The sequence below is a fragment of the Penicillium diatomitis genome (assembly GCF_028827545.1).
Source record: "Penicillium diatomitis strain IBT 30728 chromosome Unknown utg000004l_segment0_segment0, whole genome shotgun sequence".
NCBI classification, from domain to species: domain Eukaryota; kingdom Fungi; phylum Ascomycota; class Eurotiomycetes; order Eurotiales; family Aspergillaceae; genus Penicillium; species Penicillium diatomitis.
In genome coordinates this window covers 2,016,242-2,040,915 of record NW_026623176.1, presented here as the reverse complement: position 1 = coordinate 2,040,915, position 24,674 = coordinate 2,016,242, and the positions used below count along the sequence as shown (strand labels likewise).

The following is a 24,674-nucleotide window of genomic DNA, read 5'->3' as shown; positions in this document are numbered from 1 at the left end:
CAATTACCTTATGCGCTGGCAAAGACGCCCGGAGTATAGTCAATCACCTGACCCTTTTCCAGCACGCCATCGAGACTCTTAACAAACTCCCGATGCGCCGGATCTTCCTTCACATAATAATCTCGATCCTCGGCGCTGGCGAATTCGACGACGAAAGCATGTGTTATGCCGGCCTTGTCGAGTTGTTCGAGAAACGTAAGTGGTAAGCCATTGAGCATTCACACCACATACACACATACATAGGAAAATGTACACGAGCAGCGGAGGAATCACTGGATGGCACTTGCCTCCAAGGAAAAGAAACGTGGGTTGGGAAGGGTCTCACCTGTAGACCTTCGATGGAGTTGTCGCTTCCTCCCGAGGAAGACTTGATGTAAGATTGATTGGTAGTGGGATGTACACACTTGTCTTTGAGAGCGAGCATCCGATCGCATGTCTGAAAGGAGGGGAAAGGTGTCACGGGCAAGTGTTAGCTTATGGAATCTACGAGACCTGCTGCTCTGGAAGGACTTCGTCTGTCTAGTGCAATGTTGGGAGAGACAAGGGCAAGAGCATGAAAGTGAGGGTTGTTGTCGAGGGATGTTCTCACGTCTTTGATAACGTGGGCGTCGGTGCCAGCTTTGAACGTGAAGAGTACGATGTGAGTGATGGACATTGTGGAGGACGGATTTTTCGGCAGTGTGTTAGTGGAGACGGAGAGACTTGAGGTGTTTACTCCTGGGTTGAGTACCGACGGCAGAATTGATCGTTGATCGAGAGCGTCGTGGTCAGAATTGAATCCTACCTACTTTACAGTGTCTGGGATGGGATGCCGAGGTACTTGTACTTGGCGTGGGGCGGTTTAGCCTTACTCCATACGTGGTACAGGTACAGGTACAGGTACAGGTACTGTTTTGGGAGAGCAAGGACCGTTGCATCAGCATGAACCCCCTCAGCTCCTCAGCTCCCGTTTATCGACTCGACTGGCGAATTGATTGCTGCGGGGCAAGTGTCCAGATCCACGTGATCATTTCTCGAGCGAGTGGGCGAGTCAGCGCGTGAAGAGGAAGAGAGTAACTGCCTGAGTGAATCGTGTCCAATATCTTCCATTCGCACCCTATCGCGAAGCTGATCTGGTCCTGGACGTCTGCCCGACGTGAGATCATGAGATGAAGGTCTCTCCGGGTACGAGTAAAACCTAATCGAATGCCGAGACTCGTTCACAACAAAGACAATTTCCAAATATCAACAAGTCAGAAAGAAGCCGACAGGGACAGCAAGCCTCGACCTCACATTCAACTGCAGAACGACATGTACAGCCATTCTCGTCGTCAATGTAGATTCTCCCGGTCTGGTATCACATGAGTCTTGGTGGATATTCGAGGAGAACTTCGGTATCACCGACTCTGCCAACCTCGTCGGTTGTTGCCCATGGTCGCGTCGTCACTGCTGTGGATGCTGTCACTGTCGCTATTGTGAACAGTCTCCCCGGGCAAGTCTTCTCTGCCATCCTGCCAAGTCGAGCAATTCACGCACCGTTTGGCCTGGATCAAAAAGGGTGAATAAATATCGTCGATCAATTTTCACTGCACGCACCGAAATGAGGAGCTCGAGGGGGTTGAAGATGGTGATTTGGATTTCCCATCCCTACTCCACCTACCTGAACGCTAATGAACTTGCGGCAGTATCGACACCGAACTGTGGGCTTGATGATCTTGTCGTGCGAGACAAACATGTATAAGTGGGCGACGGCGAACAAGGTCAAGCTCACACCTGCGAAATTGAGTAGTGTCTCGACAAACATGCTATATGTACAAGATGCAGGGTTAGTCGGATTCTTGGGAGTCCGTTCTGAACTGATCGGGTCCTCCTTTCAAGAGAATGCGCCCCGTGACGAATCGATGGGTCAGGAGAAATTACGAACCCCCATGCAAGGACCAGTGCTCCGTCATCTCGAGCCTGCTTCAAGGTATTGTAACCGTGCTCCTCGACATAGTTTGGACCAGGTGAGAGCACGGCAAACTTCTGGTCCATGTTTCGATTCAACAGAGGGAGTAAGGATACCACAGGGAGGACCACGTCGGATACGAACGAGGACACTACTTTGGTGAAGGCGTTCGCAATGCTAGAGAAGGCATGGAGGAGGGTTCAGTCAGGAATCTGTGGAGGTCACTGGTCCTCCATTGAAGGCATAAGTGTACAGTTTACACTGTACCGTATACACCAGAGGAGAGAAGGACATACATTAGACCGAGTGCCACCTCGAGGACATTGTCTCGAGCCGCAAAGTTGACAAACGCCAGCCATACGTTCTTCACCTGCGCGCCTGCAGTGTGTCCGACTCGATGCAGGACATTGCTGTTCTCGTCGAGGCCGCGCATTTTTTTTCCCTATCCAGAGGCAGGATTGAATCAATATCAATAGGGGCAGGGGCCAAAGACAGGTTCCAGTGGAGCTGGCTTGGATATTTCGAGTGCGGAAAGGCTTGTTTGAGGGGAGTCCTGAGGATTCAAGATTGACGGGGGATCGACGGGACAGATTCAAGTGGGTAGCGCACAGATCAGGGAAGCCCATGTGCCTAGTGGGGGCTAATGACTCCCTCAGGAAGCAGCCTCCTCGCAGCAGGTATGTTAGTAGCTTCCCAGATACAGTCATTAGTTCTCATGCGATCTACATCAGCGCTCGAGATTCCGCCGGCAATTCTCACATCACATGAAACAGTTGACCTGACGGGCGATCGTGGAGAACGAGCTGAAACACAATGGAAGCAGGCACCTCCCGTCTAGAAACCGACACTGCAAGGCTATATATACTCAGAGACCCCTTGCCACCATGCTCATGATGAAAAAAAACATGGTCACTACCCACTCCATTAGAAGAACAATGGCAATTTTCAATAGGATGGTGAAGGGACGAATTCGTATGTGTGGATATCACGCAGATGCTACTCGTTTATGCGACGAGTAGGACTAAGAACCTCGGATCCCAACTTGACAGTAGACAAGAAGAAGCGACAAAGTATTAACAAAAACAAGAACAAGAGCAATCATTGAATGTAGTACAGTGAAGATCAAGAAAACGGTAGTCAAATGAGCGAGAGAATTGTCGAAAGGGGAGAAGAAGACAGAAAACAAACAAATGGAGTTTGCTGCAAGTAATGGGAGTGCAACGATAAACCTCGGGAAGCAGCCCCGCCCAATTCTTAGGTGAACCACTTTGAAAACGAGCCCTCTGCACGCATTCGAGCACTTGCCACTTCTCATCTGGTCATCACGCGGGACTATCGAATCGAGGGCTCTGCGACTGGCAGGTCGAACTGGTGTGATTGCTCATGTCGCGAGTCCAACGCTTCTCCCCATTCTCGCCAACGATTTCCTGTTGGCTCGAGTTTGCGGCAGATCCGGCGTGGCGCATCCATACCTTTTCACGGGCAAGTTTAAACAATGGTCGCATGTTGGTAAGACAGGCAGCAACGATACCCACGGCGGGTTCGATGCATGTCCACACGCTGGAATTGACCTGGGTGTCTGGGACAGAGTTAGCTTGATGGGCTGACGTGACCTGGTAACAGTCGAGGACTCCGAGAGCCATAATCAACTTACAGGTAATGTCATTGCCAGCTTTGGAGAGGTCGACGAGAGCGACCAATCGAATGATGTCAAAAATGAGTGTCCTGAGTTCCGGGAGCATTAGCAGACGTGACATTCCCATTTCATCTCAATCTCTTGCGAGGATCGAAGGGAGCAAAATCTTACAACAGTCCAAGAATGAAGATGATTGAAAGACCGGTCTTTTGCGCCTTTGAAATGGGCAGACTCCAGACAATATGCATCGGCATGACCAAGATAATGGCGTCCGTCACGATATTGGGGATTTGCAAGCCGTAGTAGAACTTGGCGAGGTCCATACAGCCACCTGGGATCATTGGGTTCCACAGCTTGTCCGTGGGGATGCAGAGGAAGCAACCTGCGAGAATACCACAGGCCGCCCAGAGAATGATAATCAATGACACAACTTGCACGGCGGTTCTCATGGACTTGACGGGGAACAGTCGCTTGTACAGCATCAAGGTGGAGAGCTTGATGGACGCGACACATAGGGTGTACAGAATGGATCCGGTGAAGAGCGTCTGTATGATCACATAGTCAGTCACTGATCACCACAGGTTGGGGATCAGCTCGCTGTCTTTGAGACCTTGAGATAAACCACGAGCTGCTCGGGTTTCACGTATTCGATGTGGGTTCCGAGTCCGTTGTAAAGAACTTTTGAAAGGTTAGATGTAACCCAGAAGGAGCCTGAAACCCCTTGGATGAACAGATTGCCATCCAAAACGATTGACTTACGGACAATACCCGCGATTGAGATGCCCCATTCCCAGATCTAGATTCCGTCAGTACTCGATTGTACACAGTCCCGTTCTCAACGAACTAGGGCTAATCAGACGAAGATACCCACAAGCGCCGAGATCATCAACCAGTCATCTATGAACAGCCCACTTCTGTTGACTTTTCGAGCCAGTATTCGACACACCACTGCAGTGGTAGAGAGAATAAATGCGAAACATGTCGAGGTAATGACTACATGACGTAGGTTGTCATGATTGACCCCAGTGCTTGCCTTTGTGGATGTGGACATTTGGAGGGCATGCACCGGTGGAAACAAGCGCTGAGATCTGACAGAACCCTAGGCAAACGGGTGATAATGAAGGACAAACACAATAGTCGGCATGTTCGTCTATGGACGCACATACTAGATCAATATAAAGGCTAAAGTTAGGTAAGTTGCTCTCGCGCCACCGTGATCAGCCAAACCTTGACAAAATGTCCGAGCTTAACCTTGCGACGACCGGGTCTTCAAGTTCAATGCTCAGCAATGACCTGCTCTTTCCTGCAAAGGTGTTGTGTGGGTAATCTCCTCTTTTCGAACACTTTTGCTCCTGCGAGACAACGGGGCAGCCGAATAGTATGGAGTATGGACACTTCATTGCTTCAACTGAGCCATTGGCGCCTAAGCGACCCTTGCATGCAGGTGGCTGGTGGGTTGCCCTATGAAAGTGGGCATGGTTTCTCCGTCTAGACGGATCCATTTACTTGTTCGGAAGAGGCAAGGAAGACCCGTGAGGATCAATTCTCACTTTCTGAGATGCTTTTGGCGTCTTGTTGACCACACACCGAAGAACAACCCGCGAGGCTTCAACCAGAAATGGATATGTCACTCGCGGAAGGTCCTTGAAGAATATCGTTTTTGCCATTCCTTTTTCAAGGGCAATGTATAACTGCATACCTACTGGTCAGTAGCTCGGAATACTGAGTATTGAGTCAGCGTGCACTTCGACATTTCTATTTTGTGTCTTCAATCGATAGCAAGGTTGCCTTGTTCCGCTACGGATGTACCAGGCCAAGTGTGTCTTTTGCCGTGAATCGCTTTGCACTGAATCTGAGAGGTCCACGGTAAACGATGCATAGTTTTTCTCACAATGTGGCGGCTGTTGAAAACTTGTATCATGGAGATCGAGTATGAATCCAATTTCTGATTAACTTTGTTGCTAATAGCCTTGGATCGGTATTGTGGCTTGTGTAAGTAGCAAATGGCTCTGACGTATCAACTCTGGAAATGCTGTAGAAAGAAGCCATACGAGGCGATCATCAGAAGTGGATTTATTGGGCAATCGGGTAAATGAAGTCGATTATTATAGGTCCCGTGACATCGATCGCTGTTATGCCTTGTTGGAAGTCTAATTCAATGAGAACTCCCTCTTATTGTTGCAAGATGCTAGGGTGGGTAATCAATAATTCAAGTTACGCGACGTGCCTATTGACGGGGCCGAAGAGAACTTGAGATTCACGTATCCGTGTGGGCAGAAAAGTGACAGGTCAGTTGGGAAAGTATACTCCGATTCGTGGAAGGGAGAGTCTTCCATATCTGCGACTCGTCTATCCGCCAAAGATGGAACTGCAGGTATGGTTTTTATCATGTTCAAGGCACCATCTCATTGTACGTGTGCTAACCTTGCAACAGTCACTGTCACTGGATTGCTTCCCGGACGAAAAGAACAATTGACATTCTCTTCCAGAAAAAGATCGAGCAAATATGCAGACGAATATCGGATCCACCTTTGATCGAGTCTGGCTCTGCATGCTGTCACTCCAATGGCACTCTAATGGCACTGTCGAATCACTCATATCTGCACAATCGGTGGCGGTTGCAATCGAGTCGCTCTTCAAAGTCCCTCTCGATCGGGCGGATATCGTCAGGCATGATATTGACTCTCACACAGATCACCATGATACGATGGAAAGTCCGGATGACACAACCCCGTATCTACATGTTTGCGCGTGTCCAGCTCGCAAATGCAACCTCGCTGCTTATGCGACCACCATCTCACTTGGGGTTGCCTTGTTCTTCCCATCCCAATGAGATTCATCGCTGGGAATTGGTTCAAGCGATCACCAAGCGCTCTGAGCTCCCGCATCCATTCACTTCGCGGGCGGCCCTGGATATATCATGGAGGTAGGAGCCGAATACGGGGATGATAGAGTTGCGCCTCGCTCTCGGGCCGCCCTCTCCCTACGCTCCTCCCGGGTTTGGATCTCCTTTTCGTCTTGAATCAATGTGCAACAGGTACAGCAGGTGGCCCGGACACAGTCGGTGCAAATGTCTCCCTCAATACCATACGCCTTGCGCGTCCGAGCATGCTGAACGGTAGCGAGTAACCCTTGATGGTGTCACGCCAATCAGAGGCAGAACAAGATAGCGCACTCGGCTCGAATTTTGACTTACATTGGCAGCCACACAGCAAAGCCATGCCTGTACATGAACCGTTCAATAGATTATATCCCAGCATATTGGTGGGGTCTTGCTTTCGAGACTTCATGGCTAGACGATGCTGAGTTCTCCCATAGAGGATACACGGACAGGTGATACCCAAACAGCACGTGCCAACATTGGAACATTCGCATAGTTCATGGTTCCAGCTTCCACCATGCGCTTCTTGGATTGGATGCATGGATTGACCGGGGTGATGAAAGGCGCCCAGGTCGTTCATCGGGGGTTCCTGCGACGAAGGCACCGCAGGTGTTGCCGGAGGTGGGAAATAAATGGCTTGCGGCGATTGTAATGGATTGGCGTCCGGTTCGACTGGAAATGTTGCCCTTCTTTGAATCCCATGGGATGGAGCCTCATCGTGTGGGTATTTTGGCGGTAGAGGCGAGAGTTGCGACTGGCGATCAGGAGAATTAGGAGGTATGTGAAACGCTGGATGTTGCTCCACCGGCGGACATTGTACGTATGGGCGCAGGTGTGCCTTTTCATCGCTATATCCAGTACTTGTTTCGGGAGACTTATATTGTACGGGAGATCCGTGTTGTGTCGATTGTGGGGTTTCTTTGCAATCTCGATACTGGTTATGCTGGGCATGCTGTAAAGGGAAAGTGGTTGAAGGCTGATGGTGTTGCATACGGAGTGCAGGCTCAACGATCGCGGAATCGTGGACAGCTTGTGCGTGAGGTGCAGTGAACATGGAAGGGTGCAGATCATCGGAGCCTTGCATGTCTCTCGGCGTATTGATAAACGAGTATCGTGGACCGTTTCCTTGCTCTTGACCTTGGCCGAATTGGGTATCCAAGTAAAGCGGTCGATCCATTCTCACGGTTGGTCTCCTCAGAAGGGTTGCAGTTTTTGCCACGGGAGATAGTCCTGGATATCACAACTGACGAGCATAGCAATTTTGGCCAAAAAGCTCGATCAATCGCAGGTGTGAGATGCAATAAGCCAGGCTACCTCAAAGGGTAATCTTATCGTGTCCGGTGCGAGATGACAGCTTTCATACCATGAAAAGTGGCCAGGAAGAGAGAAAGGTCAAAGGCAGAGGGGAACTGCTAGGATATAGTACCTTCGAAAAGGATGTCGTGGTGATGTGCCCGAGTCGACGACGGCCCCGGGCAGACCTCCACTTGGGATGCATGAGGTATGGGGCTAGCTTGAAATCATTCTCAAAGCTCCGTGGTTCGTAGGAAAGCCGTACATTAGAGTGGCGCCCCCGCCGCCCTAATGCATCGTCTTCACATCGCGGGAGCCGCTGGTTGGATTAGAGCCCGCTCGTGTACGACCCTCGGGCGTTAGCCCCATCCTCGTCACACGCAGGCCATCACATCCGCGGCTTGAACGTGGTGCCCATGTGCACGACTCTGGAGCAGGGGATGTGACCACCAAGTGTGGGATGAATTCACAGTGATGCCTGGTCATACTAGCAGGCGGTCGAGCGCTTAGGGTGCAGACCACTGATTTGAGTTCTCACTGCGTCGGTTGACGGGGCTTCTGGTCGCGTGTCTGAGCCTTTCCATCGTGATGAACAGACGACGATGCGACCGAGCTCAGGCCGTCGAAGGTTGGGGGTTTTCATGAAACACGCGCAAGAGATATGCCCTGGTGAGTCATGTATTTGAATGTCAGCTGGAGGTGGTACTCTCTCACTGTCATGTGGAATCAGGTGATCAGAACTCCTGTTGGGACCTCAAATATCATGAACTTGACTTGGAGCTGCTTGGCAGCCGGCCGAGCCAGTCTCAGGTGAACGTCCAAAAACCTCACTCGCTCAAGGCATCCACATAATCTGGCTGTCGTAACTTGGACGACTACGGCTGAGTCCTGACCACTGACAGCACCATCGCCTGCCCACCATTTGATTAACGTGGACACGGTCGATGATGAGAAGTGAAGGATTCTCAGGTGCCTAGAGAACGGAATCCTTCTCATCTCATTGCATCAACAAATACCTCACCTCTTCACAAGTTCACAGTACTACCTTCGTTTACTGTCGAACTATGAGCCTTTTTTTCACCTCCGCTCTCCGGAGGGGGGGGGTTAGTCCCATCGAAATACTGACTCCGTGTGGACGTATTTTTTTTCGCCTCCGGATTTTGACGTCCCTGCGAGAAATCTCACTTTTTAGAGATGGTGACTGCCTGAACAACATCTGTGATACTCTCCATCCCAGGATCGTCTCGGTGGGTCTGGCAGACCTGGAATGCTCGCAAGAATTAAAGCTAACGCCACCATCTCCGCCGGCAGCCCCGGAATAAGGCTGATTGTGCCACAGTGCTCGGCGGTAATTGAATCATGAATGGCAGCATCACCGCTAGAGCATCAACGTACGATGGTGTTGTCTACATGCACAAGGATGTCGTGTACTGAACAACCTTCAGCTGGTCACAGAGGAATTGTCGCTGTGGAAAATCCGACGATAATTGTGCGACAACCGGGCTTTCTTTTCCGTTGTTTGATTCTCGTTCGATCGTGTTTGTCTATCACATCTCTGCAAAATTGGTCCACGCAGCGGTCGATGCTTGATTAAGACGGTCGGCTTCTGAGTCAGAAGCTCTGCTCGGCCTCTCTGAGAGCTTAGAGAGCTCATATTATAGAACAGTACGTAAAAAAAAAAACATCTGTCGACCAAGAGGTAGGATCGATGATCTTCCGGCCTGGTTCTGATGATAGACTTCGCTCGATGAATGGGAAGTGTACGCCAATTCCAGGACCATATCGATCTCCTTGACAATGGTGGCCCGGATCGGAATGGAAATGGGCTTCATTGGGTATAGTGACCAGAATAGGGAGGCTTTTTCTCGCGATGGTCACCAATCTCGACCTTGACTCCGAGGTAGACGTTATCCCGTTGGGCTGCGCCCAGCACAACAGAAAAAAGTCCATCATAGTCCAACCGTAAGAGGCTGCTGTGATCAACAGCAAACCCTAGAGAGCCTATGATCGAGGTGTCCTACCAAGCGGCTCTTCTCGGAACTCACGGGATGAGTAAGTCAGCATGATACAATGATTCGCGTCTCATATACATCCAGCTCAGATCTCGCTCGCTTGTGCTCTTACACACACAGCCATGAATATCTCCCGCGTGGCTCGATGATTTGCCAACAATCGAGTTTCCGGTGCGCCGTCGAATCCTTTCAAGGATGTGCGAGATCATCGAGGTATGCGCCTCCCACAAGGGTCACAGATTGCTGGCTATCTCAATTCGGAAGCAATAGCTGGCAGAAGCCTCAATTTTGGATCTCGTAGTCACCAACCTTGTCTCGTAAAGGCTGCACGCCTTTATGAGGAACCGCGGATTGGTCAGAAGGCACCGCCGAGTGAGTTTCCACCGCCAAGAAAATGATCGGCCCGAAAAACTTTCTTATCCCTTGGGTTCCTGACCCCACATTGTGAGCTTGAGCATCGCGGAAATTACCATGAGCTTCAAGGTCGTAGCATGCTTCACTGAGCCGAAGGGAAGAGTGATCTCACACCCAAAGATTGGAGCTTGAGAAAGTTGTGCGACAGATGGTGGTCAGTCGTCAAAGAGCCCAAAGGAGGGCCAGAGGAGACCTCATGGGCATTCATTGTTTGAGGACGAATTCTCAATGTCTTATTGTTATCGGTCTCATGGATATCCTGCCCGGACCTTGTGTGGTATGATTCTTGACCCTTGCAGATCTTGGGGCCCATTGTACCCCTGTGCGCCCTGCCCAAGAACACGAGATGGAGAGTGTTCGTGTGGTGTTTCCTCAGACAGCTTTGTTCTTCGCAGAGCCTCGCACCTCGCACTCGCCGTGGAAGGGTGCACCTATGTTGCCGCGGACAGTGTGATTGATACAATGCGGTGAAAGGAATATGGCATTCAGTTGGAGTGGTCGCCCATCATTCCGATCCAATGGCTCCTCGATCGATCGTCGCGCTGTGATTGAGCGTCTTCTGTGGTTGAATATCCCAAGCAGTCCTGTATGTATTCGTCATTTCGCTGTCGGCTGCGTATCATTCTGCGATGCAGTCTTTGATCGACCTCGTGACAAGAAATGAAAAATATCTTAGGCGTGCCTGTTTTGCCAGGACGTCGCGGTCTGGGCAAAACTGGTCTGCTAGTACTCCACAGATGAATCAGTTCCTCATCATATCCATTCTTACCCGAGTGCTGACGGGCTATCCGCGTCATGATGTGCCAAGCTTGATATCGAGTAATCTGCCGAAGAAGAACAACCGACCCTCTGACACGGTGAGTAGGAGGCCGGACTGCAGCGTTTATAAAGTACATCTACTACTATGTGTACTGTATAATATGTAAATTACTATGTAGAATGTGTTCAGGTATGTTTAATATGCAATATGTACAAGCGTCCGTCACATCTGGTGACGTGCTGGATTCAGGACTGACTCGAGTCCATACATTATCATCAACTCGTACGCATGGCTCAGATCTCCATTCATCAGTCCTTGTGCAAGCTTATCTCGAGGGTCCGAGAACTCTCCTGCATGCCCGGCTACCACGACTGCGACCACGCAGACCTGACTCTGTCTCTCTCTCTCTCCCCCATTGCTGCCAGACCACCTACCGTTTGGGTCCGGCTTGCGCACCCGATGTCATGAGCAACTGAGTTCCGCGAGTCGTCTTCAAGGTTCCGCCCTCCTGGATTCCTCGCTCGCATTAGTGTTGACTTGGAGGGCTCGGTCGATTGTTCTTTGCTTTCCCACCGATCCTCCCTTTCTTCCCACCGTTTCCAACCTTTCCACCGTCGCCTTCTCCCTTGTGTTTTGCGACACGTTCGGTCCGGGAGTCGACTTGAGTCTCGACTCTTATCTTGGCTGTCGCATAAAGTGCGGTCAACTGTCCAGCCTGTAAGATCCCGTGCTGGTACAACGTGACCCATAGATTTCCAACCGCTTGAACGACCCACTCTTATAGAAAAAGAAGCGATGCCAGAAACAGGAAAAAGGAGCCCGGAGTGAAGAAGACCAGAAAAAGGAAGCAGGCTACGACATTTAAAGATCGGAAGTGGAATAAAACAAAATATGCCTATGTGAAGAGAAAGCTAAACGGAACCCCCTAGTACTATATTTATTATTATCATTGCGATTATTCTTAATTTACTACCACTTTTTTGTTTCCTGGGCTCCATTCACTACTACTCTTAACAAGATTAACAATTAAAAAAAAAAAAGGATCAGACCGCCTTGCTAGGGCGGCTTCGAAACACCCAGTCAAACTTCCTCCTCCCCCAGTTCTCCGCTCCACTCATCTGCTTCGATTGCCTTCGTGACGCCAACTTCTCTTCTGAATCGCTCGAAATCATCGCTCCCCGACCGAACCGTCCGACCCTCCCCCGCCTCTTGACGGATCGCAAGCTCGCGCGTCTCCTGCAGTTCGACTCTTTTCGTCTCTGAGGAGTTGCTGAATCCAGATCTGACCTGGAAGCTCACCCTCCATCGAACCAACCATCGCCGGCTCCGCTTTCCTTTCTTCCGACCGTCGCGGCCTAACCAATGTCCTATCCATGTCAAGCCCGCCGCCCGCTGCCGAAAACACTCGATTTGACCCCCTGGTGACACCTGCCACGCCTGTCCATCATGATTGCTCGAGGACGGAGCGAAATGCGCCAAACTCACGTCACCACTCGCAGAGTCAACGCCCATTCCAGGGGGCTCAACAAACGCAATCCCCGTCTCGCGCAGAATCCCCCACTATCACCCGGCAATGGTCTCAACCCACTCCTGCCACGGCTCTCAAAAGGGCTTCGTCGATCCCTTTGGAGACCTTCCCCCGGTCGGCCAGCACAACTCAATCCCCCCAACTGACCGAACGGGACAGTATCTTCGCGACACACTATCTTCCATCGGACAGCGCCGCAACTACCCCACAAATTTCCCCCGAGACCCCGACGGACAATGGCCAGGTCAACGCAATCCCTGGTCTAGATGATACACCGGGGTCGCCCAATCTCTCCATCAAAACCTCCCTCCGCCGCTCCCCCGTTGACTCTACCCCCATGGAAGTGGACGTCCGCAGGCATTTCCCTTTGCGCTCCGCTTCCGTGTACTCCACTGCGCAAGCTGGTGGACTTTCTCGTTTACGCTCCTCCATCTCCTCTGGCGTGAAGCTACACAGTACGGAACCACAGACCGCTCGTCGTTCGCAGCCGTATGGGACCGCGCTTGGCGCAAGCAAGGAGCTGCAAGGTCTGAAAAGTGGCCCCGCGGATCGCAACCTTCTTCCTTCAGCGTTGGATCATGGCTCGCAGCCACCGCAGTTATTGACGTCCTCTGCATCCGGGCAGGCCTGGTCGGAGGTCAAACAGGAATCGAACCCTGACTCCTCACGAATAGAATCTGCCCGGGGCATACCGCTGGAACGGGGCTCGAGCAGAGGTCGTCCAGGTCGGGTGGACAAGTCGATCGAGGCAGATATCAGCAACGTGGAACCGGCCTCACACGTACGAAGCCGCAAGTCCAGTCATTTCCTCGGCCTGTTCAAGGAGAATACCACCTCGCCGGATCGGAAGCGAAGAGAAGATCGCACTCCCCAGCACGATGAAATATCTGGCCAACCGGAGGTCAACATGGGGATTGAGCATCCAAATCTGCGGTTAGTCGCGGCGGAGGACGAGGGCTTGTTGCGAAAAAGCATTTCGTTGCCGTCCCTCTCGGACGGCCATGCGTTCGATTCCAAAGATCAGACCGATAGGTCGCAGCAGCGTGACGAACGACACAACGCAGAGCCTCAGAAACGCCCTGCATTTGCTTTGCCACATAGTCTCCTCGAGGAGATCCGGAATTTTCATTTAACTCCAGGTGGAGGACGCGGGTCCTCCTTTTCAAAGAGCATTCCTACCCAGTATGCCGAAAGAGGGCGTGACTACTTCCAGCAAGAGCCCCACGTGGACCGGTACTCCGAATCTCTTAGTTCCGTCGAGGAAGCAGAGCGCCGCCCATCGGAACGATTTGGGGATGATGATGACGAAGAAAAAGAGCAGATCTCCTCTGCCGTATACTTCCCTCATGAGCGTGTCGCTGTCTCAGAAGAGGCTGATGTCGGACACTCAATAGTCGCAGATTCTGAAACAATCCAGCCGCTCCAGATATCGGCGGCGGAACAAGGTCACGAGCTCACGTTGGTCCCCAAGGAAACAAACCCTTTATCTGAACAGGGGGTCAGCAAAGTGGACATTTCTTTCCGATCTAAAACCGAGAGCAAGACTTTCTATGGTGAACTTGGAGCAGGGCGACAACCATTCGAAAATGTCCCAGAGAAGCCTCTTACGGCGATCTCGGAGCGTAGTTATGATTCTACTTGCGAATCAGAGATGCCATCGGCTGACGAAAGTGGCCTCTCCGTGCATGACGAATCCAGTCTTACAGACGACCCTGATATCACCCCGACGGCGACACCGACTCAACGCTCGCGATTCCCAGCTAAAGCAAAGCGCAAGGCCACTGCCCCACTTGGAGCCGTCGAACTGAAGCCCTATCGACATCAAGTTGGCGGTCATACCACTGTGTTTCGGTTCTCCAGACGCGCAGTTTGCAAACAACTTAATAATAGAGAAAACGAATTCTATGAGCGCATCGAAAGGAGGCATCCTGATATGCTTGTGTTCCTACCTAGGTATGCCCCTCACTTCATATTTGCCTCGCGAGGCGTATTTCTTGCACCTCACACATTCTTCTGTGGGCGTTAGCACTTCATTTCCTCCGAACGAGGCTAATCAATTTCAGGTACATTGGAGTTCTCAATGTCACGTTTTCAAAGACTTCGAAACGCTCAAAGCAATCTTCTGATCATGCGGCCCAAGAAGTAGCCGAGGGTAATCGCGTCAATGGGGCATCGATCCCGCAAACCCCATCAATCCAAAGTCCAGAGCCTCAGCGCATTGTGAGCCAGAGCCAGGTGACAGGCGTGATCCCGAAAGTAATTCTTGAAAACAACCGGCACATCATCCCTGCCGATCTGTTTTCTCGTAGTCATCGTTCTCGACTTTTGGATGATACGATGATGGGACGACCCCGCTCAGCAGATGGGCTCAGCAAGCTCTCCACCGAGTCCGATCCGTCTCTGAGAAAGCGCAACAAAATTTGGGGCGCCACGACAGTGAACCGAAAACTCCAAGAACAAGTTCTGCGAGAGGTCTTCAGCCCCCCGGCGATTCACCATCACCGTCGTCATCCTCGCGGGCACTTACAGCTACCGCGGGCATCATCTGACATCCCACGTCGGCGAGGTAATCTATCTGAGGACCACACTGCTAGTAGTCGCACCACTCCATTGGCACCGAAAGATGTCTCGCCGGTTGCAGCTGCGAAGAAAATCTCTCAACCAGCCGAGGGCCAAACCCTATCATCTTCAGCCTCCACTGCTCTAGATGAGAATCGTAACCGCCTTGAGAAGGTCAAGACGCAGGACGAGCCATCACGATCGACCTCTCTGAACCGTGGTCAGCAAAAGCGCCGACGTCACTCTGGCGGTGGCCTCCAGCGGCGTGGCAGCATTGACTCGCCGAATCCCGAGCTTGTGTTCTTTGATGATGAGGGATACGGTGGTGACAAAGAGGATGAAATTTTCTCTATGGACAGCGATGGCCCTAGTGCCTCGACTGACTCTCTGTCTTTCAAGCCGCCTTCGTCTTCTCCCTCGGCAAACACCTCTGTGTGTGAACATGGTTCAGCCAGTGTTCAAGCGGAACCATCGACAGCGACACCCAAAGAGATGTCGACAAAAGAAGATGCCGAAGATGTGAGCGCTCCTTTGCCGAGTAACCCGAAAGAAGCGCAGCTCAGCAAGGATGAACGTGTTCAGTTCTTCCTCCTGCTGGAAGATTTGACCGCCGGTATGAACCGACCTTGCGTACTCGATCTGAAGATGGGTACTCGACAGTATGGCATCGAGGCCACTGAGAAAAAGAAGAAGTCCCAGCGGCGAAAATGTCAGTCGACCACTTCTCAGCAGCTTGGCGTCCGTCTATGCGGAATGCAAGCCTGGAATGTGAAGAAGCAAGAGTACATTTTCGAGGACAAATACTTTGGTCGAGACTTGAAGTCTGGCAAAGAATTCCAGGACGCGTTGACACGATTTCTCTTCGACGGGGTCAGCTATGCGAGCGTTGCTAAAAAGATTCCTGTGATCTTGGAGAAGCTTTCTCTGTTGGAACATATGATTCGCAAGCTGGACCGATACCGCCTCTACGCGAGCAGTCTGCTGATTTTGTATGATGGCGAGCAAAGTCCACCTCCGCCGCCCACACCTGGGCAACCCGGCGAGCCTCCATCTCTCCAGCGTCGGATCTCCGACGATGGACATAATAATATCGATGTACAGCTGAAGATCGTGGATTTTGCCAATTGTGTGACGGGTGAGGATGAGTTACCACCGGACACGCCCTGCCCACCTCATCATCCCAATGACATCGACCGAGGATATCTGCGAGGTCTGCGTACTCTCAAAATGTACTTCCAAAGAATTTTGAGAGAAGTGACCCAAGATGAGTTCGTGGAACGGGGTGAAGGGGAAGCCGTTGCCCTTGGATCACGGCCTGTCGTTCGTGATGTCGCCTCCGATCAATTTTGGGATGAAGGTGTCGTGGAGACTGACGTTGGGGAAGTCAGTTTTTGACCTTGTCATTTCTCTCCGCAACATTCATACCTTGGATTGTTCATCGCAACATAGATCCTGAGTTTCAAATTCCCCCCCTCCGCTTGCCTTTTTTTGCGCTCTCTTCGTCGTCTTCTTTTATTGGTCTATTATTTTATTCCCCTATTTCATTGTCTTGTCACTACTTGCCGGGGTTAGGTGGAGTTTGGTCAATACCCGGACCCTGTTTTGCTTTCGGTTGAGCCCCTTTTCTTTTCATTCCGGACTTCAGACACTTATTGTGCTTTCGTGGCTGGGTATTTTTTTGCCTTTGATTTCTCGTTGGATGTGTATCCTGTCTCGAAGGGACCAGGGGCTATGAGTAACGAACTCCAACGGATGCTTCATGACACTCGCGATTGCGTGGTTGCACTTAGAAATTTTGTTGGCTTCTGCGTTTGCGGCCCTTGTCACTCTGTCTTCACTATACCTCTGCTTGGTTCTCGCAATACCTCATTATACCAAGCGTTTCACTTCTCATATTTGTTTTATTGCAAATGATTAGGTCTTTTGATCGTTGATTGATATTCATGCAAGCAAAAAAAGGGCTGGTGACACACTCTACGGTTCTGAAAATGGTCATTCGTTCGAATTAGACTAATTATTTGGTAGTAATTCAATCTTTATCCAGGGCATCAGTTTCCATGACGAGCCGATCCATGTTGGTAGAGCCTGTCGATTTGACGGCGAGGTCTCGTTTTCAACGGCTGTGAGGCTTCCCATATGGATATTTTGTAGAGTACTGCGGGCTTTCCGAAGGATGCGCATGTCTTCAAGCAAAGCTCAAAATTGTCGTTAGAGTGACACAATAGCGGGACGACACTTTACCAGAATGGATATGCACCAAAGGGGAGATTTTCCTGCGTCTGCCTCTGTCTGAGCGAGATTGTCAGCGAATCGGCCGTACGCATCCTGTCATTGTACTCCTACTGAGTACTCAGTACTGAGTAGTGAGTAAATACTGACTACAGTCGCCTGTGAGTCCCCTTAGTGATGTAGTGTTGTGTCGGATGATCAGGCATTTTGGGCTCTTATCTTATCTTCTATCTGCAGCCAAGCAATGACGTACGCCGACTCTCCAATACCTAAGTCGGGGATAATCACGTGGCCGACCGAGAAGCGTACCCCCAGCGTAATGTCAGATGCGCCCGCATTCGTCACCGTCTCTTCTCCGCACGACTGAGTCAGCCTCTGGAGCTCCAGTTTCCCACCACAACAGCTCATTCTGGTCGGGCAATCGTTTGAATTTCGTATACCCATCTTGGGAGTCGCAAGAAATCTCGCTCGACGAACTTTGCGCTTTCCCAAACAGCCTTATAGATGGGACATCATTCGAGCTATTCCATCCGTCTATCCATGTCAAGGCCCACCTGATCGACCAGGGCGGCCCACCAGTTAACCCAACATACCAGCTGACCGGGGACCGACTTATCTCTAACGCTCAGCCTGCAGTCACTCAGCAAGCCACGGAGCAGCGCTCTTAGGCTAGACTTACCCCGCAGGCTCGGGCTCATTGATAGCAAGAATTCCAGCAAGCACAAGTGATTTGCTTCGTCCATTTCCGCCGACTTGCGCCTAGCCACACGCCGACTAACGATCACTGCACAATTAGCCTCAATATGCCGGGGCTTCATGGCCAGGGTGAACAGTCTATCGACAAGCGTGACTTTGACGCAAATCGGCCTCTTTTGCTAGGCACAGACGCGGACGGCGCGACTGAGGAATGGATACCCAAGCCAGGCCGGTCACGACCTGTATCGAGTGATTCGCGTCGTTCGGGCGAGAGCAGACGCATGGCTGGAAGTGAGGATGGACTTCTCAGTGATGTTGTCGAGGGTATTGTCGAGCGCGATCGGCAGCACATGCAGAAGGAGGTCATTCGCGCCTTGAGCTTCATCTGGGGTGTTGTCACTTGGTATGTTTACCCCGACTGTTCGGAAAATAGCACAAAGCCTTCCAGAATAATCTGCTCGACCGCTGCTAACTCACTTTTTGTGTCATTGGTATTGCAGCCTGGGAGCCGGTAGTATCACAGCATTCTCATTATACGGACATCTCCTGCTCACTCGACTAAGATACACACAACTTCAAGTCAACACTGTCTCCATCGCGGCCGAGGTCGCACTCTACCTACTCGCGCCTCTGTTCGGATATCTCTGTGATCGATACAGTCCATCTCCTCTGGCGCTGTTCTCCGGTGCTCTGTTTGGAATAGGATACTTTGTCGCCGCCCTGGCATATCGTAGCGGGCCTCCTGTCGAAGCCGGTGGTACTGGCTGGCCGTTCTGGGTCATGGTCCTGGCGTTCATCGCCATCGGCATGGGTACAAGCTGTATGTACCTCGCTGCCGTCGCTACCTGCGCCAAGAACTACGGTCGCGGCAAACATAAGGGGATTATGCTCGCAATTCCGATCGCCGCATTTGGTCTCAGTGGGATGTGGCAAAGCCAGCTTGCGACGTACGTGCTGTGTGAGCGAACCCCCGACGGGACTCGTGGGGATGTTGACGTGTTCCGGTACTTTATGTTTCTGTCCATTCTATTGCTGGTGACAGGGGTCATTGGCATGTTTGCTCTGCGCATCGTCGATGGAGATGAAGAAAAATACATTGACGAGACGGTTGAAGAATTGGAGCGAAGTGGACTGCTTGAAGAGAGCGAGTTCTTTCGACCTCGAAACGCGATCCAGTCTGTTCTAGAGTTCGGAACGTTTGGAGAAAACGGCGACAATCAATCCATGACCCTGTCCGAGGAAGAGCGCGAGCAGCAGCGACTCGAGAAGGAACGGGAGGAAGATGAACGTCGCAAGAAAAACTGGTTACTTAATTATGAAACGCGCGTCTTCCTTCGTGATCCTACTATGTGGTGGCTTGCGATGGGTTTCTTCCTAGTCACCGGACCTGGCGAATCTTACATCAACAACGTAGGTTTTTCCATCCTCTACCATTTCTGACGTATCTCGTCTGTTTGACTAACGTCTCTTACAGCTGGGCACAATTATTCCAACTTTGACCCCAATCTCTTACAGTCCAGATGACGCGCCGCCAGCTGGTCTGCCCTCAACGCACGTCACAACTGTAGCCCTGACATCAACAATCGCCCGAATTCTCACTGGAACTCTCACGGACTTCTTCGCGCCTCCAGCAACACACCCCTTCCCTCCCATGCCCGAAGATTCCCGTCTCCGTCCCACCACACCGAGTCCGAAACGCCTCACCATCTCCAGAATGACATTCCTTCTTCCTTCCGCTTTCCTCCTAGCAATCGGCTACTTGCTGCTCTCGACCCCGCTGCCCTTACAACAGCCTTCCGTCTTCCACCTCACTACTGGCCTGGTCGGTTTTGGCTACGGAAGCGCCTTTTCACTCACGCCGATTATCATCTCGGTGGTTTGGGGCGTTGAGAATTTCGCCACTAATTGGGGTATCGTGGCTATGATGCCGGCTCCCGGTGCAGCGCTGTGGGGCGTCGTCTACTCTGCTGCTTATCAGCGGGCGGTCGATGGCGGTTCTGGGCCTGAATCTCCTAGCGGAGAATGTCATGGCTGGCGATGTTATGGACCCTGGTCCGTTGGCTGCACAATCAGCGTGTTTGTTGCCATGATGGCCTGGACAGCGGCATGGAGGGGATGGAGGCGGAAGGGAGTTGTTGTCTGATCTTGATACATGTTCTGTTCATCTACACATATTTACTTATCGGCGTTAAAGCCTTGCTCTGCTTCCATTTATCTTTATATTTCATGTTGCGAAGCATGCTACATAAATAGACGGGAGGGAACCATCGTGGGCATTGCTGGTATCTGATTATCCTGTCACACTCATCTACCTTGTTCAATGTGCATGATAAATGTAGGCCAGGGATTGTTCATTGCGCAAACAAATAGCCTCTCCCTGAGTGGGCTGGGTTTTTGCGGCTATCCTCGATCATGTGCTTTACTAATGTGTAAATTCTAGATGTCCGTTGAGGAAGCGTCAAGGCCCGTAAAAACCTTGTACAAGCGTCGGCTCGCAGCTGGTCCTATACGGGCATCGGACAGAGCGCCGTTCTTATTTGCGGATTTCTACACGGCCACACTCGGTCAGCAATGCTACAAGACAACACGAAGAAATGAAATGACCTCTGAAGGCCTGCACAATTCACATACCTTAACATCTTCCAGCATCCCGGGGCCATGCCTTTGCATTCCCTGGACCAAGTCCGTGACAGAAGAATATTGTGCCGCAATGCCATATGCCATGGAAGCAGTGACTCGATTGACCTCTTGCAGCATTTTCACAAAGGTGTCTTGTTTGCTATCACCGGTCTTGACCTGTCCGGTTTCCATACAAAATGATGCATCATGGGCATTTGAACGTTCCCATCGATACAGATTGGTGGATATATGCTCAGTGAACAATTTGATCCATTCTGCAGACTCGGCTGGTGCCGCGGTATGATGAATTAGACATGAATGTGCGACTTGTAACTCGAGAAGGCCATCTTCAACCTCGTCGGGATCGACAGGCGGCCCATCCACGGGTTTACGCGTTGCTTTTCTTCCTCGTCGAGAGGCAGGACCTTCTTCTGTGGGCATTGGCTCTGGCGCAGCTTGGCGTAACACCTCGGCCACATAAGCCCTGTTTCGGGCGTTTCCGTGCTTTTTCATCAAAGATGTGAGTCCCTCAATCAAGTAGATGATGGTGTATCCTGGATAGGCGCTTTTGAGCTTCATCACATGCTCTTCCAGCGATTCCGTCTCTTCTCCCCCTTCAGACTGAACAACCATGTCAACAAAAAGCTGTGCAGGTACCAGACAAAGCACCTGCTTTTCTGCGGCAATGTGAAATGGCGCTGGCTCCCAATGACCAAGGTTGTCATTGTACTTTGCATTCATCTTCCGACGCCATTTCACCACATTAGGAATCGGACCGGTGAAGAAATGATGTTCAACATTTAGTCGTTTCATGTATTCCTCGGACTGATTCCCGACGCTTGTATTCTTCAGGGAGTCCGACATATCAATTATCATTTCTGCAGTAGAATTCTTCTTGTCCGTCTTTAACTTATTCACATCGGCAAGGTCCGCTGCCAGCTGCTTTTCTCTTGCCTTTTCCTCTTTCAGTCTTTGCTTCCGTTCCCTCTCGAGCTGTTTCTCAACGTCTTTCAGGGCTTTTGCTTCGGCTCGTGCTTTTGCTCTGGCTTCTTTCTCTTCCGTGCTGAGCTTGGCAGATTTCTTCGCCAGGGGCCGGGGCGCTTCCGGCTCATCGATATCGTCACATACATCAGCCATGCCTTGATTGGCCCTGATAGTGATGTGAGAGTTTCGAGCACTCGGCCTGGGCTTTGCTTCAGATCGGGTGACGCTTGCAATGGGTACAGTCTCAATGGCAGACAGCAGCGCGGCAGTCTTGCTGGAGAACTTTGATTTCGGGGCGTCCTCAATATCAGAAGAGGCGCCAAATGGATCATTGGCGCCTGCAAACAGAAATGGGTCGCTAAACTCATCTATTTCATCCCGCCTGGCATGGGAATTTCCGCCCTTTGTTGCCGGCCATGAGTTGTTCTCGTCGTCGTCGTCAAGGATGATCAGGTTGAGATCTTTGTTGGAATCATATGTTTGCGTTGTATTTTTTCGAGAAAGTTCAGGTGCAGACGAAGTGAAGACAATCGAGTCGAAGTCGTCCACCTCGTGCTGTGGTGGAAGTCCCAAGGGAGTTGATTTTGATTTTGAGGGCGGAGGAATTATGTCGTCGTCGGAGAAAGAAAATATATGCGCATCTTTCCCAGATACTGCTCTGCTCTCGATGGCATTGTGTACAGAGGAGCTCTTCTCACGGCTCACACGGCGTTTCTTCGCTGGCTTGTCGGGGACGATGTCCGATAAGCCCGGTATGTCGAATACTGAATCGGACGAGAAAAGGGCCACATTGGCCGCGAGACCAGCCGCCGTCGATCGTGGCTTCGGGAGTATTTGGGCTGCTGGTCTCGGGTCTTCAGGAAGAGGCGAATCTGAAGAGATGAGGTCAATAACCTCTGGCATGGCGGATGGATGACAAGGACACGAGGGATACGCGCTTCGGGTCCAACGCGGCGTCACGAAGTCATGTGACCTTGCCACAGTATTGCACAACAGTGATAGTAGATCTGAGATCAAGGAGTCAAGGTAGAACGAGCAGGGTATTATTTGTTTGGGTGAAAGGATGCTACAAACACTACCGCCTATATAGTAGGATCGCCAACAAAACTGCAAGAATCGATCCAAGAACAACAAGTACGACCAATACTTGCTGCCAGCCACGGAAGGTACGCCTGTCCGCGGATAACATCTTTGAGATCTCCTCCTCAAGCCGACCACCCATGGCAGCGAGTGAAAAGTGCTGCTGGACCCTTGCTTTTCCTGCTTGCGACATGATCTCCCTCTCATTTTCGGACATTTGATACAGAACCTTCTCAATGACCGCCGTCCACTCGTCAACAGCCTGGGCGTCTCGAAGCCAGCCCGTTTCGCCCTCGACAATTGTCTCAAGCGGACCGCCTGTGTTGGATGCCAGCACGGGCAAGCCAGCAAACATCGCCTCGACTGGGACGATTCCAAAATGTTCATTCACTGGCGTATACAGTAAAAGCTTCGACTGAGCTAGTAATGTGTTTTTGAAAGCTGTCGGGACGGAGAGCAAGAAAAGAACATCAATCTCATCGGGGATTGAGAGGGCTGAGACTACTGTCTTAGCCGTAGCCGTCTTCAACCCAAGACCCTTTGCTAGATCATCAAGTTCTTGATGGTATTGCACGTTCTCTTGAACACGATTATCGTAGCCACCTGCGCGGGAGGTCGATTAGTCCATGAATCCACTAGTGTAAGCCATGTCCGAGACTCGTCGAAAAGCAGTACTCACCAGCAATGATTAGCCGTGTTCCAGCTCTTTTCTCAGGCCGCAGACCATTGTATGCGCGAATGGCTAGGCCCATGTCCTTCTTTCGCTCAAAGCGATTGATACTCAGCAGCAATTTCCTTCCACCCCAAAGCACATCATCTTCCTCTTTGACAGGAATGTCAGTCTTGGTCGTCGTATCAACACATGGGTAGAGAACTTGAACGTCGCCAAGTTTGTCTGTCCCAAAAACATCGTGGACCACCCCGCGAGAGAAATTAGAATTCGCAACAACCCGGTCAGACGCACTCATCGCCCATCCCTCAAACCAGTCAAATGGATATCGATACAAGAGCTTGGCCAGGCGAAGAAGAGACCCGCCTTCGTTCCGTCGTGCAAGCAGCTGGTCGGGGAAATGGCAGTAGAACAGGATTCTCTGCCGCCGAGACTTGCGAGGTCTTGCGAACGATTTCAAAATCGGTACACATGCAGGTAATTGGTCAACGATGAAGATGTCATCTGAATCTCCAGATCCAGTGGACTTTGCTGAACCCATTGTCTGTTTGAGCTCTGACAAGAGCGACACGGTAAGATGAAGCTGGCGCAATGAGGCCATGAGAATATGAAACCTGCCGAAGATGTGCGCTGGGAAAATTGTGTTCCCGCGCACTTGAACGTCTAATGTGCCATCGCGCGCTTCGTCGAAACAATGTGACTTGTCGCAGTGCGAAGTGTATATCGTGACTCGGTGGCCGTGGTTTTGAAGGGCCAGCGCAACGTCAATGATCAATCGTTCGGCTCCGCCAATGCCTAGATCTGGGTGGATGATTGTAACATTGGCTGAGTCAGAGCTCGGCATTGTACCTGTGTTCTCTTTTCTCGTCGTCAATGGATGTTTAATCGACAATTAATGGTGTCCTCAGCGCGTGCCGCGATAGTTGCGATTAAGACACGTGGGGAGTACGTCATCACATGACGAGTATCACCCCAAGCTAAACGCGCTGTTCGATACCAAAAACTACGGTACGATCTTCGAAAATTAGCCTTGTCCACGGCATTTTGAATCGCAACCGATACACTTTCATTACGAATATCAATGGCGCCACTTCCAATTATTCATCGCCCGTACACAAATCGGTAGGGAGGATTAGCCGGGCAGCCGTGCATTCAACTCCTCTATATCCCTGGGAGTCAGCATCGTGGCATGCCTATGAACACTCAATAGACGAGGCACCACTGAACTGGAGGCACACACGCTTCCACCAAGAACGATATTGGATTGACAAATGTATATATCTCGCGAAACAAGCACATCACGTATTGATCGGCTCATATTTAAAAATGGTCCCGCAGTCACCTTCAATGTAAAGAGCATTAGGATTGCTTGGATGTACCGCAAAT

General features: G+C 51.1%; 8 protein-coding genes across 8 annotated transcripts; 2 read left to right on the top strand and 6 right to left on the bottom strand.

Moving 5' to 3' along the window:
* Window positions 1-8: 8 nt before the first annotated feature.
* Window positions 9-655, bottom strand: N7539_003982 (Dabb family protein; the record flags this gene model as incomplete). Its single annotated transcript, XM_056933584.1, has 3 exons — window positions 9-173; window positions 326-436; window positions 488-655. 3 exons carry the CDS (start codon window positions 653-655, stop codon window positions 9-11), a joined length of 444 nt encoding a protein of 147 aa, XP_056791125.1.
* A 721-nt stretch (window positions 656-1,376) lies between these two features.
* Window positions 1,377-2,360, bottom strand: N7539_003981 (Anditomin synthesis protein L; the record flags this gene model as incomplete). The annotated part of the gene is made up of 4 exons (XM_056933583.1): window positions 1,377-1,523; window positions 1,640-1,784; window positions 1,904-2,104; window positions 2,224-2,360. 4 exons carry the CDS (start codon window positions 2,358-2,360, stop codon window positions 1,377-1,379), a joined length of 630 nt encoding a protein of 209 aa, XP_056791124.1.
* Window positions 2,361-3,249: 889 nt separating this feature from the next.
* N7539_003980 (uncharacterized protein) lies at window positions 3,250-4,614 on the bottom strand (the record flags this gene model as incomplete). Its single annotated transcript, XM_056933582.1, has 6 exons — window positions 3,250-3,506; window positions 3,582-3,652; window positions 3,735-4,108; window positions 4,186-4,241; window positions 4,323-4,359; window positions 4,510-4,614. 6 exons carry the CDS (start codon window positions 4,612-4,614, stop codon window positions 3,250-3,252), a joined length of 900 nt encoding a protein of 299 aa, XP_056791123.1.
* Window positions 4,615-6,455: 1,841 nt separating this feature from the next.
* On the bottom strand, window positions 6,456-7,621 carry N7539_003979 (DUF614 domain protein; the record flags this gene model as incomplete). The annotated part of the gene is made up of 2 exons (XM_056933581.1): window positions 6,456-6,694; window positions 6,760-7,621. The coding sequence occupies 2 exons, from the start codon at window positions 7,619-7,621 to the stop codon at window positions 6,456-6,458; spliced, it is 1,101 nt and encodes a 366-aa protein (XP_056791122.1).
* Window positions 7,622-12,296: 4,675 nt separating this feature from the next.
* Window positions 12,297-16,405, top strand: N7539_003978 (inositol polyphosphate kinase KCS1; the record flags this gene model as incomplete). Its single annotated transcript, XM_056933580.1, has 2 exons — window positions 12,297-14,404; window positions 14,515-16,405. 2 exons carry the CDS (start codon window positions 12,297-12,299, stop codon window positions 16,403-16,405), a joined length of 3,999 nt encoding a protein of 1,332 aa, XP_056791121.1.
* A 1,637-nt stretch (window positions 16,406-18,042) lies between these two features.
* On the top strand, window positions 18,043-20,078 carry N7539_003977 (MFS transporter; the record flags this gene model as incomplete). Its single annotated transcript, XM_056933579.1, has 3 exons — window positions 18,043-18,338; window positions 18,436-19,345; window positions 19,410-20,078. The coding sequence occupies 3 exons, from the start codon at window positions 18,043-18,045 to the stop codon at window positions 20,076-20,078; spliced, it is 1,875 nt and encodes a 624-aa protein (XP_056791120.1).
* A 431-nt stretch (window positions 20,079-20,509) lies between these two features.
* N7539_003976 (uncharacterized protein) lies at window positions 20,510-22,441 on the bottom strand (the record flags this gene model as incomplete). Its single annotated transcript, XM_056933578.1, has 1 exon — window positions 20,510-22,441. One exon carries the CDS (start codon window positions 22,439-22,441, stop codon window positions 20,510-20,512), a length of 1,932 nt encoding a protein of 643 aa, XP_056791119.1.
* A 172-nt stretch (window positions 22,442-22,613) lies between these two features.
* N7539_003975 (GDP-Man:Man(1)GlcNAc(2)-PP-dolichol alpha-1,3-mannosyltransferase) lies at window positions 22,614-24,132 on the bottom strand (the record flags this gene model as incomplete). Its single annotated transcript, XM_056933577.1, has 2 exons — window positions 22,614-23,221; window positions 23,298-24,132. The coding sequence occupies 2 exons, from the start codon at window positions 24,130-24,132 to the stop codon at window positions 22,614-22,616; spliced, it is 1,443 nt and encodes a 480-aa protein (XP_056791118.1).
* Between the last annotated feature and the right edge of the window lie 542 nt (window positions 24,133-24,674).